Consider the following 15,038-nt stretch of genomic DNA (forward strand, 5'->3'; position numbering starts at 1 on the left):
GGAGGGACCCGCGGGCCGCACAGCCGCCAGCCCCAAGCGAGGCCCACGCATCTCCCGGCCGCCCCCGGACCCCGCGGCCGAGCCCGGGGCGGCGGGCGCGCTGGGGGATGGGGAGCGCCTGCGCCTCGGCCGCCGCCTCCTCGCTGCGCCGCCTTTGATGCGCTTTTTCCACCGTGCTCCGCGCGCTTTAATCTTTTCCCTTCGCGCCCGCCCGGCGGCCGCTGCCGGTTTCCAGCTGCGTCTCAGGGGCCACGGGGTGCGGCGCCCCGCCTGCCATCACTAATATCAGCAGTTTCAGTTTTCCTGTTTTCCACTCAGGGGAGACGGGGGCTCGGCCCCGCGCCCCGGACCCCCGCCGCCAGGAAGGGGAGGGGACCGGCAGGGGGCGGTGAGGCCGTGCCAGGGGCTGCCCACGTGCCTCCCCCTGACTGGTGGCTGTGGGGGTGGTATAGGCCCATCCTGAACCAGCCCCCAGCTGTGGGATTCAGGATGGGAGAGGGATTGAGCCCACCCCGACTCTAGATCCCCACCCTCAACCCCCAAACTGAACCCAACAAGAAACCCTTCCCATCCCCCATCCTCAGCAACTCAAGTGGGAAACCTGAGAAACCACAGGCAAGAGACAGAGACACGAACTCCCTGGGGAGGGGTCTGAGCTGGACATGGGTGCACACACAGGGGTGCACACACACACAGAGGGGTCGGGCAGCTGGGCCCACTTATCTCCCTGGCTTCTTTCCCTCCCCCACCTTCCCTCCCTCCTCATCTCTGGTGCTCCACACCCTGTAACTCTTTTTTTTTTTTTTTTTTTTAAGATTTATTTAATTGAAAGGCAGAGTTACAAAAGCAGAGGCAGAGAGAGAGACAGAGAGAGGTCTTCCATCCTCTGATTCACTCCCCAATTGGCCACGATGGCTGGAGCTGTGCCAATCTGAAGCCAGAAGCCAGGAGCTTCTTCTGGGCCTCCCATACAGGTGCAGGGGCCCAAGCACTTGGACCATCTTCCACTTTGTCCCAGGCCATAGCAGAGAGCTGGATTGGAAGTGAAGCAGCCAGGATTTGAACCGGTGCCCATATGGGATGGCAGCACTGCAGGAGGTGGCTTTACCCACTACGCCACAGCCCCCGCCCCAGCCCTGTCACTCTTGTGGAGGTGGAGGAAGAAGGGGCGGGACCCGGGGCAGGTCCCCTTCCTCCAACCTGGGACGGTTTCCTTTCACCACCACTCCTGCCTGAGCCGCGGAGGAGAGCACGGTGGCGGCGGGCGCGGCCAGCGCTCTGGGCATGCGGGTCCCCTGGGCACCCTGGTCGCTGCTCTGGGCCATGCTACAGCTGAGCTGGTGGCCAGGATGGCTCCTAGGTATGTGTGACCAGCGAAGGGACCTCCTGTCCTTGGTTCCTGGTGGTGGGGAGGGAACTGTGCTGTGTGGCTCTGGGCAGTGAAGCCCCTCTCTGGGCGCTGGCAGGACCCCTGTCCTATCAGGGCTGGCCAGTGTCCTTCTCTGGTGAGCGATGAGGTCAGGCCAGCCAGAGGCCAGAGCACTGCGGCCCCGCGCCTGGCACCCAGGCCTCACGGTTCTCCTGGGGTGGGGCCTTGGCTTTGCTGGTCATGGGTCGGAGGAGGCAGTGACGGTTTCCTCGTGTGTCAGAAGTGGACACAGCCCAGTGGAGGCTGTGCTGCCCGGCAGGTGGGCCTGGACTCTGTCTACAGTGGGGGGCCCTTCTTTCTGGGTGGCCCGGCCCCCATCCTCTGTGCCCGCCAGCCTGCGTGTGGGGACACTGAGGCCTCAGGGAGCAGGTCGTCCCTGGCTGCAGTCACGCATCCATCCCTCTGGGCCTCCCTGCACACAGGGACGTGACAGCCCCTGGAAGACCGGCAAGGTGACCACCCTAGGACCCCCTGAGCCTTGCCTGGTGCTCCTCCTGGGGCCTCGAAGTCCCTTAGTCGTGTCTGCCACAGCTCCTGTCTGTTGCTGGTGGCTGGGGACCATTTGATGACTGCTGTGGCCGGGGCCCTGCCTTTCCTCCCCAGCACGGCCTCTGTGACGTGCCTCAGTTTCTCCACTTCACCCCCGGTGCACGTCTGCTCCACACCACACCTTCCCTCCTAACTTGTTCGTCCTCAGCATCCGGGGATGTGTTTCCTGGGGATGTGTTTCCTGGGCCAGCTCCGGGCCTGGGCAGAACACAGGCCATATAGTAGCCCTGCCCGGGGCTCCAGGCCGGCTGCCCTCCAAGCCCTCGGTGCGGTTCTGTCATCCCCAGCGTGGGCACAACGGCGCGTGCCTGGCGGGGATGGAAATTTCATCACGTCATCTGTGAAACTGTCCAGCACTGCTGTAACACATATTTTTAAAGTCAGGCTTTTTTTTTTCACTTTATGATTTTGAAACGATAATACGGAAAAGCTTAAAAACACAACCACGGGCATCCTTCTAACAGGAGTGTCCGCTGACCACAGTGGCCAGTGTGCTTTGGGTACCAGTTGCCCGGAGCTGCCGCCACCAAGCTCCACAGGCCAGGCAGCTCACCAGGCAGACGGGCGTCCACAGGACCAGCTGCTTCCCCGCTCTGCCAGTGGCTGTGTCCCAGGCTCACTCCAGCTGTGGTGTCGCTGGTCACTGAGTGTCCTTGGTTGCTAGCAGCGACTCCAGACCTCTGCTCTGACCTTTGGGTGTGTGGGTTTGTGTCCAGGATTTCTACAGGAACGCCGGTCGCGTTGGGTTAGGGCCACCATGCCCTAGTGGAAGAGCCCTCATCCCCCGGCTCATTCCCCAAACTGCCACAAGGGCCAGGGCTGGGTCCAGGCCAGAGCTGGGAGCCAGGAGCTCCAGGTGTGAGTGCAAGGACAAACCACTTGAGCCCTCACCTGCTGCCTCCCAGGGTGACCATTAGCAAGAAATTTACATCAGAAGTGGATGAGTCAGGACTTGAACTCAGAACCCTATGGGATGAGGGCAGCTTAAAAGCTTAGCCAAAAGTGATCTCACCTTCACTAACCCCCTGCAGTGAGCCTGTTCCTCACCAGGTCACACGGAGGCCCTGAGGGTTAGGAGCTCAAGGGGACATAGCTCTGCCCACCCACCCCCAACCTGGCCAGTGCTGCAAGAGCCACCTCCCCGCACACTCCAGCCAGGTCTTCTGCACGGAGAGCCGAACTCATGCTGTCAGCATCACCCTGGGCGGCTGCCTGGCGTCAAACTCGCTGGTCGCCCAGGACAGCCTCAGTGGCCTGGTCGAGGGCCAGTCACGTCCCTGGGAAGCTGTGTGCTCCCCGGGCCCCTCTGACTTCCTGTCTCTGTATTGGGCTTGTCAGGGGCCCCCTTCTGTGATGGGGTGAGGGACAGGTCTTGCCAAAGTAAAGTGTCGGGTGCAGCCATGAACAGCATTGTCATGAGGTCAGCTCCGGGCCATGGCACACGATGCTCACGGCCTATTCCATGGCCAGCCAGGGCCCTCTCCCCCAAGAACTCAAGGAAAGCTGTGGAGTCCACAGCCAGGGAGGCCCAGCCTGACCCAGGAGCCAACCTTCTTATCGAGCCCAGGAAGGCTTCCTGGGAGAGGCAGCCTGTCTCCATCTGACTTCTGTCGCTCTAACTGAATACCACAAACTGGGTAAGATTTGTTCAGCTCATGGCCCTGGAACTGGGGGTCCAAGGTCACGGTGCTGCATTAGCTGAGCTTCCTGCTGGTGGGGAGTGCAGAGTCCCAGGCAGCGTGCGTAGCGCATGGCACGTGGTGAGCAGAGCCAGGCTGCCTGTGGGAGCTGCTGTTAAGCTTCCTAGGAGACAGCAAGGAGCAGGCCATGCTGCCTCAGCTTCCCCACGCAGGTCTTCCCTGGAGGACAATGGCTTGGGCTCCTTGCATAGTGGTCCAGCCCCACCCCCACCCACCCAGCCCCGAGAGCCCAGGGTCCTAGTCCTTAGCCTAGTGGGTGAGGAGCAGTGAGCCGAAGCTCCTCACCAACAAATAGCAACAGAGATCCCCCATATTTTTTTTAAAAGATTTATTTATTTATTTGAAAGGCAGAGTTACAGAGAGGCAGATTCAGAGAGAGAATCTTCCATCCACTGGTTCACTCCCCTAATGGCTACAATAGCAAGAGCTGAGCTGATCCAAAGCCAGGAGCCTGGAGCCTCTTCCAGCTCTCCCAGGTTAGGTGCAGGGATCTAAGGACTTGGGCTGCCTTCTGCTACTTTCCCAGGAGCATTAGCAGGGAGCTGGATTAGAAGTGGAGCAGCCGGGACTTGAACCAGCATCCATATGGGCTGCTGGCTCTGCAGGTGGTGGCCTTACCCACTACGCCCTGCCCCCCCCCCAAATTTTTTTAAACATGTTTGAATGGCAGAGTTACAGATATAGAGAGACAGAGATCTTCCATCCACTGGTTCACACTGCAAATGGCCCACTGGGGCTGGGCCAGGCCAAAGCCAGGAGCCTGGAACTCCATTCGGGTCTCCCACATGGATAACAGGAGCCCAAGCACTCTGGCCTCCTCTACTGCTCTCACAGGCCATTAGCAGGGAGCTGGACCAGAAGTGGAGCAGCCAGGACTTGAACCATTGCTCTTATGGGATGCTGGTGCCTCAGGCAGCAGCTTAATCGCTGTGCCACAACTCTGGCCTCTGAAACCAAGGTCCCTCCATCGAGTTTTACAAATAAACATTTAGTTTTTTTGTTTATTTATTTATTTGAAAGGCAGAGTGACTGGGGGGGGGGGATTGGTATCTTCCATCCACTGGTTCACTCCCAAATGGCCTTGATAATGGGCTGGGCCAGGCCAGAGCCAGGAGCCAGGAACCCCATCCCGGTCTCCCACGTGGGTGGCAGGGGCTCAAGCACTTGGGCCACCTGCTGCCTCCCAGAAGCATTAGCAGGGAGCTGAATCAGAAGCAGAGGAGGGGCTGGTGCTGTGGCCTAGAGAGTAAAGCCACTGCCTCAGTGCTGGCATCCCATATGGGTGCCGGTTCAAGTCCCGGCTGCTCCAGTTCCGATCCAGCTCTCTGCTGTGACCTGAGAAAGCAGTAGAGGATGGACCAATTCCTTGGGCCCCTGCACCCATGTAGGAGACCCAGAAGAAACTCCTGGCTCCTGGCTTCAGATCGGCGCATCTCCAGCCTTTGCAGCCAATTGGAGAGTGAACCAGTGGATGGAAGACCTCTCTCTCTCTCTCTCTCTCTCTCTCTGCCTCTCCTTCTTTCCCTGTGTAACTCTGACTTTCAAATAAGTAAAATCTTAAAAAAAAAAAAAAAAGCAAGAAGCAGAGGAGCCAGGACTTGAACCTGGCACTCCAATATAGGGTGCTGTGTCACAAGTGGAGGCCTAGCCAGCTGTGCCACAACATCCCCAGCACTGAAATTGCTAATTGTACAAGAATGGAGTCCTGGGGCCGGCCCTGTGGGGGAGCGGGTAAAGCCGCCTGCAGTGCCAGCATCCCATATGGGCACCGGTTCAAGTCCTGGCTGCTCCACTTCCAATCCAGCTAATGTGCCTGGGAAAGCAGTAGAAGATGGCCCAAGTCCTTGGGCCCCTGCACCCAATGTGGGAGACCCAGAAGAGGTTCCAGGTTCCTGGCTTCAGATTGGTGCAGCTCCCACCATTGCGGCCAATTGGAGAATGAACCAGTGAATGGAGGATTCCCCCCCACCCCACCGCCTTCCTCTCCCTCTTCCCCTCTCCCTCTCTGGAACTCTGACTTTCAAATAAGTAAATAAATCTTACAAATAACAGTGGAGTCCTGGACACTCATCCTCAGGGTAAGGCAGATCCTTGCCCCTGTGCCTTGTAGTTGACTCAAAGGCCCCTGCAGACAGATGCCAAGGGTGGCACTTGTCCCTCCCTTGCCTGACCCACAGCCACATAGCAGCCCCAGCACAAGAGATGAAGACTCTGAGGGGCCGCTGAGCTGCCCAGGGCCTCGCTCCGTGCTGTGTCCACCCAATCCTACCTCATCCTGGCGAGGGTTCCTGCCTGTGCCCTACCCCACCCCCGACCCCCCGCAGCACTCTTGGCCTTGTCCCCGGAGCCTGGTGCATTTTTCCTGACCACAGGTGCTCTGATGTGGCTCGTAGGGGCACTAGCCATGGCAGGGACCCAGGGCCAGGCCAGGCCCAGAGCAGGGTGGGATCCCCAGAGCCAGGCCTTGGGACCATGTTCCAGGGCCAAGTCCATCACGCGCTGATTGCTGAAGAACTGTGTGAACACAATGGAGCTCACCACCAGGGCAGGCCCTGGCAGGAGGCACTGGCCAGTGTGGTTTGGACTTGCAGCTCTGGAAGAATGAGGGGTCCTGCAGTCCCGAATATGCGTGTCGCCCTGAGAGGCTGTGGCCCTGTCAGAGGGGAACCCCACCTGCACTGGCCATGTGACCTTCAGACCCAGCTGGCCCCCAGCCATGTGTGTGGGAGTGGCACCTGGCGTGAGCAGCCGCTGTCCACAGCCAGGGTTGTAGGGAGGGAGGGGGAGGGGGCTGGAAGTCCAGCTGGCACATGAGGGAGGACAGGCCCACTCTGTCCCTGGGCAGGCTGTGGCTGATGTCTCAGTGCCTCCTCGGCCCTTCCAAACCCCTGACTTCCTTCTTAGAGGGTTTGTTTCAGACCTGTCCGGTGGGGACAGAGGGGTGGCTCAGTCCCACCACACAGACCACCTGGGTATTACCGGCCTCCAAAGCTGGTTATACTGGGGTAGGCCCTAGGCCATCCTGACAGAAAAAACTGGGGTCAATGTGGCCACTTCCTCAGAGCCACCAGGGCTCGGTGAGCCACAACCTGAGAGGCAGAGGGACTCCCAGCCATGGCAACCACAGTGTCACGTGTGTCACTCCACATGGTGTGGAGAGCCAGGCCCAGCCACGGCTGTCACATGGGATGGAGCCACATAAAAACAGTGCATGCATGGCCAGGAAGAACATGAGTGTGAGGGGAACAGTGTGACCTGGACCGTGAGAGGGGAATGGTGTGAGGGGGACGGTGTGATGTGAACAGTCAGGAACAGTGTGAGGGGATGGTATGAGAGGAACAGTCAGAGAGGAACAGTGTGAGGGGGGTGGTATGAGGGGAACAGTGAGAGAGGAACAGTGTGAGGGGGTGGTGTGATGTGAACAATTAGATAGGAACAGTGTGGAGGGACAGTGTGAGAGGGACAGTGTGAGGGGAACAGGGAGAGAGGAACAGTGTGAGGGGGTGGTGTGATGTGAACAATTAGATAGGAACAGTGTGGAGGGACAGTGTGAGAGGGACAGTGTGAGGGGAACAGGGAGAGAGGAACAGTGTGGAGGGACAGTGTGAGGGGAACAGGGAGAGAGGAACAGTGTGAGGGGGTGGTGTGATGTGAACAATTAGATAGGAACATGTGGAGGGACAGTGTGAGAGGGACAGTGTGAGGGGAACAGGGAGAGAGGAACAGTGTGAGGGGGTGGTGTGATGTGAACAATTGGATAGGAACAGTGTGGAGGGACAATGTGGAGGGACAGTGTGAGGGGACAGGGAGAGAGGAACAGTGTGAGGGGGTGGTGTGATGTGAACAATTGGATAGGAACAGTGGGAGGGGAACGGTGTGGGAGCAGTGAGAGAGGAACAGTGTGAGGGGGATGATGTGAGGGGGACAGTGTGAGGGGAACAGTGTGACCTGGACAGTGAGAGGAGAACAGTGTGAGGAGACGGTCTGAGGGGAGCAGGGAGAGGGCAACAGCGTCAGGAGGACAGAGGGGAACAGTGCGAGAGGAAGAGCAGCACATGAAACTCCAGGTGGTGGCCGCTCAGCCACAGGCTAGGTCAGCACCACGGGGCTGGCGCCGTCCTGGGGGAGCCAGTGGCATGGGCTGTGTAGATTCTAGGCTCACTGGGTGGCACCTCCAGCAGGAGGGGCAGGCGGAAGCCGAAAGCCTAGGGGCCAGGGCTCTCTGTGCTCTGCTCGGGGCCTGGCTCCCTGAGTCCCTGGCTCAGGCCACCTGGACGCAGCCCGGGGTGCTGACGGCCGAGCTGTGCTTCTTGCCTCGGAGCCTCCTCTCCCCAGTGTGAAACAGAGACCTGGCCACAGTCTCGCAGGGAAGCTGTCCCAGATAGAGGGTCCTTCCCAGGAGGAAAAGCCCAGGAGCCTTGGCCTCCAGTCCCTGTGCGGCCATCAGAGGAGTGCGCTGGGGGAGGGCTCCCAGTACACCTTATGGGCCCCACAGGAGGGACAGTCCCTCCTTCCTGTGACAGGGTGGCTGTGAGAGGCACGAGTGTGCTGTCACCACGCCAGCCCTTGGCAGAAATAGCCAGAGTTCCCGAGTCCTGGCGGCTGTGCCGCCTCGCCCTCAGCCACAGAAGGAGCCTGGCCCTGTGGTCTCTGGGGGCTCCCTGCTGTGGACTCCGGCCCCAGAGTCTTGCTGGAATCTGTGGGGGCTCCACACTGTCCACCTCCTGGGGCCCTCCCCCCATAGAGGACAGGACCAGGCCCCACCACCTGAGGCCAGGGGCCTGGGACGGCCAGAGCTGGACCTGAGCCTGGGAGGTCTTGGGCTGTGTTCCTGGGCCCTCTCGCAGCTCTGGCAGCCTGGGGTTACCTGGGGAAGGGTGAAGCCCTCAGGGGAAGAAATGGGGACAGGGCTCAGAGCCATGGGGGGCCCTGCCCTAGGGGTGTAGCAGGAGGCACTGCTGCCCAGGGCCGTCCTGTCCGAGGGTGTGGGGGTGCAGCAAGGGTCTTGCTGACTGCCCACACACCTCCTTACCCTGCTGTTCTCCCCACCCCCCAGACGCCCAGGACAGGCCCTGGAGCCCCCTCACCTTCTCCCCAGCCCAGGCCACAGTGCCTGAGGGGGCCAACGTCACCTTCACCTGCAGCTTCTCCAACATATCCGAGCACTTCGTGCTCAACTGGTACCGCCTGAGCCCCAGCAACCAGAGGGACAAGCTGGCTGCCTTCCCCGAGGACCGCAGCCGGCAGCCACAGGACAGCCGCTTCCGCATCACCCGGCTGCCGGACGGGAGCAGCTTCCACATGAGCGGCATCGGCGTCCGGCGCAACGACAGTGGCATCTACCTCTGCGGGGCCATCTCCCTGTACCCCCTGATGCAGATCAAGGAGAGCCCCCAGGTGGAGCTCACGGTGACAGGTGGGGCCTCAGGGACGGGGGAGGACCGTGCTGGGTGGGTGACCCCACCAGGTGTCCTCCAGGCCACTGTCGCACCCCAGCCCCTCCCCTGGAAGCATCTCACCCACTTGACTTTGGGGGGCACAGAGCTAGAGGGGTCTGGGGAGCTCACTGTGGGAGCCCCTGAGCCCCTGACCCTGACCCCTGTCCTTTGTGCCCCTTCAGAAAGACTACTGGAGCCATCCACAGCACAGCCCAGTCCCTCACCCAGGCCGCCAGGCCAGCTCCAAGGCCTGCTCATTGGGGTCCCCAGTGTCCTGGTAGGCGTCCTGCTGCTGCTGCTGCTGGCCTGGGTTCTGGTGGCCATGTGCCCCAGAACAACACAAGGTAATGCATGTCATAGCCCCGTCTACAGCTCTGCCACCAACCATCCAGCAACCCAGAATCTGGGGTTTTTCAGGGACCCCAGCCATGTCCCCCACACACCCTGGCCACCCTCGGGTCCTGGGGACATGCCCTCACCTCCCTCACCCTGACCACCCTGGGGGCCTCATCTGCGGTCCTGGACAGTATATCGCCCAAGTCACTGACCCGGGCGGCATCCCTGAGTGGGAAGCAGGCCCTGCCTAAGCTCCTAGAGCCCTGCCCCAAGGGTCCATGCCCTGGTGTCCTCTGCGGGACCCTCCCCAGGCCACACACTGCCAGCTCCCCGTCATGTTCTCTAGGCGGCCATCTGTTGGGGTCTTCTGCCTCTGACCAGCTGCCCTGGGCTGCATGTAATCCACTTGGGTGGGAGGAGAGCACCCTGTTGACTGCCAGCCTCACCTCTGAGTGTCCTTGACCCTGTGCTTGTGCCCGCCTGCTGGGCCAGGGAGGGGGGGCACGAGCAGCAGTGCATGGGAAGGCCTTGCACAGCCCGTGTGCACTTGCTGCATGCTGTGCCCCAGGGGCGTGCGGACACATCTGTACACTGAGGTGGACAGTTTGTGATCCAAGCTGGGGCTCCAGTCACTACATGGGCAGGTGGGCGTGGCACCCTTCTATGACCCCACAGCCTCCCAAGGGGCTGCAAGCCCAGCCCCCACTGCTGAAGGCCCTACTTGCCCCATGTCTGCCCTGATTCCACATGTATTTCTCTGCAGAGGCTGAAGGACCCAAAAGCCAGGACCAGCCCCTGGTGAGTCTCCCCCTTTCCTCTGCCTCACAGGAGAGAAAAGCGGGCCCCAACTGCAGAGCCAAGTCCTGCTGCCCGGGTGGCCTGCAGCCTCCCAGAAGGTGGCCTGCCTCCTCTTGGGTGTGCACACTTTGGAGCCTAAACCAGCAAGAACAGGGACAGGGACATTTAGGTGGGGAGGGGGGGACAGGGAACAGCCAGCGAGGAGGGTGTTGCTTCCTGCTCGCAGAGCAATACCCACTCTGTGTGAGAGCCGCAGACCCCAGGGTGGTGTCCCAATCCTGTACGTGGTCTGTGTGGGGTGGAGGCCCCTTCCCAAGCTGGCTGAGGGGCATCTCCCCTGTGGTGACCATTCCCTCCTCTTCCTGCAGGAGAAGCCTTTGGCCCTGCCAGGCTCCACCATGGACTACGGGGAGCTGGACTTCCAGTGGCGAGAGAAGACCCCAGAGCCCCCAGCTACCTCTGTCCCTGAACAGACTGAATATGCCACCATCGTCTTCCCCGACGGGCTGGGCACCTCATCTCCTGGCCGCAGGGGCTCCACTGACTGCTTGCGGGGTCCACGGCCTCTGAGGTCTGAGGACGGACACTGCTCTTGGCCCCTCTGACCAGCTCCCTCCTTCACCAGCATCCTGCTGAGAGCCCAGGGTCAGCTCCTGCCGCGAGAGGAGCATGTGGGGCACAGGGCTCGGGGCTGCCAGAGCCGAGCTGCCCCGGGAGACTGCTCTGCACCTGTGCCAGGCCGCTCTGAGGCTCAGTGAGCCAGGGCAGCAGGCAGGCAGACGTCAGCTGGGAAAAGCCTGAGCCGGGCCCTCCTGTGCCACTGCTGCTGTGCTTGTCCAGGAGCCCCAGTGGCCGTGGTCCTTGTGGCAGGATGCTGGCTGGACTCTGCCTTGTGGCAGTCTTGGAATCACTCCCAGGGCAGGGACACAGGGCTGGGAAGCTCCGAGTAGACCAGGGAGCACCAGGCTGACCCCTACAGGAGTCCCTCCACCCCCACTCGGCCCTTTGTACAGCAGGGGAATTGAGGCAACAGAGGAGACCCTGAGGGTCTGCAGCTGGCGGCCATTCGCAACACACATACGGAGGACCCCAGGGCCCCGCTGTCAGAGCCGGGCTTTGGACCGTCATGGCTGTGCTGTAGAGTTCTGGGGGGGGGGGGCAGGAGGCTAATGTTCCCCCCACCCCCAGCTTATCCAGGGCGTCGAGCTCCCATGGCAATGGGTGAACTCAGGGCCTTTCAAGCAGCTGCCCCACAGCCTGGCCCAGACCACACCAGGCTCCTGTGCCATCAGGGGCAGGGCGATCAGAGTCCAGGCTCCCTGGCCAGTGGGAACCTTGGTGGGCAGGCCCAGGAGCCACTCTCTGGTTCTATTACATTATTATTAAATAACAGATGGCTACTATTGGTGACGTCTATGTGGCCAGGCCTCACAGGAGGTGGCCCCTGAAGAAAGACCCTTGCCCCACCTCTGTCCCTCTTTCCCCCATAGCCCTGTGACTGAGCTGGGGAGCCCCTCAGACAGGGGTGGTCCCTGAGGCTGGCCATTGAGGCAGCCGAGGGGGCTGCTCCAGGCTGTGCACGAGGCCTGGGTGCCACGGGCAGGGCCACAGTGTGTGTGGGTGCCTCGCAGGCACAGAGAGGGGAACGTGGTCCTCAGCACACACCCCTGGGCTTCATCTGCTGACAGCAATGGCAGGTGGATACCCTGCTCCGAGGGCAGCAAGCTGGCCCAAGGTCCTTGGGAATCACAGCTGCCCACTGGCCCCTGCCGCACTGAGCTCCCTGGGACTGCCACCTGGGGCCCAGTCCTGGGAGAAGGGAGGAGGGAGCAAGGCCAGGAGGATGATGACGGTGGTGTGGCTGTGATGTGAGGTGCGCACAGCTCAGTGGCAGAGAGCACCCAGCCGTGCCAGCCGGTCAGGGATGAGCAGAGAACTTTACAGTGGCAGTGTGAGATCAATGCCCAAGGCATCAGCTTGAGAACTGGACAGAGCCTGCCAGGGTCACGGGGCCTTGAGCTTACAGACACGGTGGTTCTACCTGCCTAACCAACAAATCTCACGTGGGCCCCACAAACCCCCCATCCCGGAGCTGTGGCCGTCAGAGGGAGCAATAGCCAGGCTGTAGGGAGCACGCAGCAGGGCGGGGCCGGGACCAAGACGGGGGTTTGGAAGGGCACTTGGGTGGAGTCACAGCACTCATTACACCTGCTGCGCCCCCATGCACAGCCAGAAGGAAGAGGAGGACAGACAGGAGCTCACCCTGATGGCATGGCTGTGGCAGGTCCAGGTCGAGGGCAATCACAGAAGAGACTTAGGTACCCAGCTCCTCAAGTCAGAAAGCAGAAGGCTTGGGTGGCAGAGAACCATTGCCTCCAACCGACGAAGCTGTTCTCACTGCCACGGAGAACTGCCTCCCACACAGAAGGAGCCACTGCCTGGGCAGGGCCAGGATCCGAGTGCAGAAGGAAAGTGGACAGGATGGTAAAACTGTGTACACACATGTGTGTATGAGCACATACGGGTATACAGTGTGGACCTACATGTGCGCGCTGTGACATGTGTATGTGGCTGTATGTGTGTGTCTTGCACAGGCGTGTGCTGCATGTGTATGTGTGTGCAGTGTGCAGGCATATGTATGCATGTGTAACACGAATATGCACCTGTGAGTATACAAGGGGTATTCAAGTGGTGCGTTATCTTTTAATTCCATTTTCCACAATTTTTTGTTTTTCTAAAGATTTATTTATTTATTTTGAAAGTCAGGGTTACAGAGAGAGAGAGGAGAGACAGAGATCTTCCATCTGCTGGTTCACTCCCGAGATGGCTGCGACAGCCAGGGCTGAGCCAGACCAAAGCCAGGAGCCAGGAACTTCTTCCAGGTCTCCCATGTGGGTGCAGGGGCCCAGGCACTCGGGCCATCCTCCACTGCTTTCCCAGACCATTAGCAGGGAGCTGGATCAGAAGTGGAGCAGCCAGACTTGAAACAGCGTCGATGTGGGATGCCGGTGTCACAGGCGGTGGTGGCTTTACCCGCTGTGCCACAAACTGTTTGAAGTTCCCTTCCACATATATTTCTAAAGCAATGAGATTTTCAACTCCACTCATAAAAAAAAAAAAAAAAAAGCACAAATTAAAGTCAGACAGCAGTGGTCTGACAGTGGCCTGAGGACCAAGGCTGTTGGCAAGGGGCAGCAGACCTGGAGGGGACGGCCCCATCAGGCCCTGGAAGGAACCCTACCCCAGGGCCAGGGGTTCACCAGCTGGCCCTGAGTAGGAGGAGGAGGGAGCTCTGCAGGGCACAGGTGCAGTGAGTCCTGGACGAGCCCGGCAGCGGGGGGGGGGGGGGGGGGTACAGGACAGTCGTGGTCCCAGAGGAAGGAGGTTAGGAGCAACTTGAGCACCAAAATACCAGAATTTAAAGAAGAAAAAAAAAAAGCCAAGCCGGGGGAGGAGGAAGCGGTCTGCCGGGCTGGCGTCCGGGGCTGGGGGTGGGGGTGGGCGCCAGCCCAGGGGGCGCCGTCAGCACTTTGCACGCCTTCCGGGAACACACTCATTGTTTCCGTCCCTCCGGGGCCCATGTCCCATGTGTCAGCGCTGCCAGCCCCACCCACAACCCTGCCTCAACCCAGCTGCTGAGCTGCAGCTCCTCAGTGGCCCTGGTGTGGCCAGCCTGGACATGGGGGAGCGAGCCTCCGGGCTGAGCCACAGCGGGGGGGACCCAGAGCATGAGCCCCCAGCCCAGCCTGAGCCCTGCCTTGAGGTGTTTGGACAGGGACACTGTCCCACCACACCCTCTGCCCACTCCTTCCTGGGCATCGCAGGTGGGCAGGGACTGGACACAGGCAGGGGGCCCGTGCCCAGCACTGCTGGATGGAGTGGGAGCCCTGGCTGGGATCCTGACACAGTACCCAGGGTCGGCAAGTCACTCAGTCCATACCAGGGCAGAGAGAACCATTGATCAGGCCACGTGGAATCAGTGTGCAGTATAGACAGAACCCCCTTGTCTGCAGGAAGTTAGAGGTGCAGTGTAGACAGACCCCTCCTTGTCTGCAGGGAGTTAGAGGTGCAGTGTAGACAGAACCCCCTTGTCTGCAGGAAGTCAGTGTGCAGTGTAGACAGAACCCCCTTGTCTATAGGGAGTCAGTGTGCAGTGTAGACAGACCCCCCTTGTCTGCAGGGAGTTAGTGTGCAGTGTAGACAGACCCCTCCTTGTCTGCAGAGAGTCAGTGTGCAGTGCAGACAGAACCCCCTTTGTCTACAGGGAGTCAGTGTGCAGTGTAGACAGACCCCTCCTTGTCTATAGGGAGTCAGTGTGCAGTGTGGACAGAACCCCCTTGTCTATAGGGAATCAGTGTGCAGTGTAGACAGACCCCTCCTTGTCTGCAGGGAGTTAGAGGTGTAGTGTAGACAGACCACCCTTGTCTTCAGGGAGTTAGAGATGCAGTGTAGACAGACCCCCCCTTGTCTGCAGGGAGTTAGAGGTGCAGTGTAGACAGACCCCCCTTGTCTGCAGAGGTGCAGTGTAGACAGAACCCCTTGTCTGCAGAGAGTCAGTGTGCAGTGTAGACAGACCCCTCCTTGTCTGCAGGGAGTCAGTGTACAGTGCAGACAGAACCCCCTTTGTCTACAGGGAGTCAGTGTGCAGTGTAGACAGAACCCCTTTGTCTACAGGGAGTCAGTGTGCAGTGTGGACAGAACCCCTTGTCTGTTGGGAGTTAGAGGTGCAGTGTAGACAGACCCCCTTGTCTACAGAGAGTCAGTGTGCAGTATAGACAGAACCCCTCC

At 60.3% G+C, this 15,038-nt stretch overlaps 1 protein-coding gene across 3 annotated transcripts; it reads left to right on the top strand.

Moving 5' to 3' along the window:
* The first annotated feature begins 1,213 nt into the window (after window positions 1-1,213).
* PDCD1 (programmed cell death 1) lies at window positions 1,214-11,653 on the top strand. Of its 3 annotated transcripts, none has more exons than XM_051829402.3 (5): window positions 1,214-1,360; window positions 8,735-9,094; window positions 9,299-9,460; window positions 10,216-10,250; window positions 10,619-11,653. In XM_051829402.3, the coding sequence occupies exons 1-5, from the start codon at window positions 1,285-1,287 to the stop codon at window positions 10,853-10,855; spliced, it is 870 nt and encodes a 289-aa protein (XP_051685362.1). In that variant the 5' UTR covers window positions 1,214-1,284; the 3' UTR covers window positions 10,856-11,653. The 3 variants fall into 3 exon arrangements, with proteins under 3 accessions (XP_051685362.1, XP_089184900.1, XP_089184901.1); XM_089328775.1 differs by having other exon boundaries at window positions 1,216-1,360; window positions 8,823-9,094; XM_089328774.1 differs by lacking the exons at window positions 10,216-10,250; window positions 10,619-11,653 and having other exon boundaries at window positions 8,735-9,075; window positions 9,299-9,427.
* The last annotated feature ends 3,385 nt before the right edge of the window (window positions 11,654-15,038 follow it).

The sequence above is a fragment of the Oryctolagus cuniculus genome, chromosome 3 (genome assembly GCF_051225735.1).
Source record: "Oryctolagus cuniculus isolate XC-2025 breed Fujian yellow rabbit chromosome 3, ASM5122573v1, whole genome shotgun sequence".
Lineage (NCBI taxonomy): Eukaryota > Metazoa > Chordata > Mammalia > Lagomorpha > Leporidae > Oryctolagus > Oryctolagus cuniculus.

What these genes read in the sequence shown, in the direction of transcription:
- PDCD1 (XM_051829402.3), top strand. Translation starts at nt 1,285, where the DNA reads ATGCGGGTCCCCTGGGCACCCTGGTCGCTGCTCTGGGCCATGCTACAG. An exon ending in GTGGCCAGGATGGCTCCTAG is followed by an intron (nt 1,361 to 8,734) that starts GTATGTGTGACC and finishes CCCACCCCCCAG; the next exon opens with ACGCCCAGGACAGGCCCTGG. An exon ending in AAAGCCAGGACCAGCCCCTG is followed by an intron (nt 10,251 to 10,618) that starts GTGAGTCTCCCC and finishes CTCTTCCTGCAG; the next exon opens with GAGAAGCCTTTGGCCCTGCC.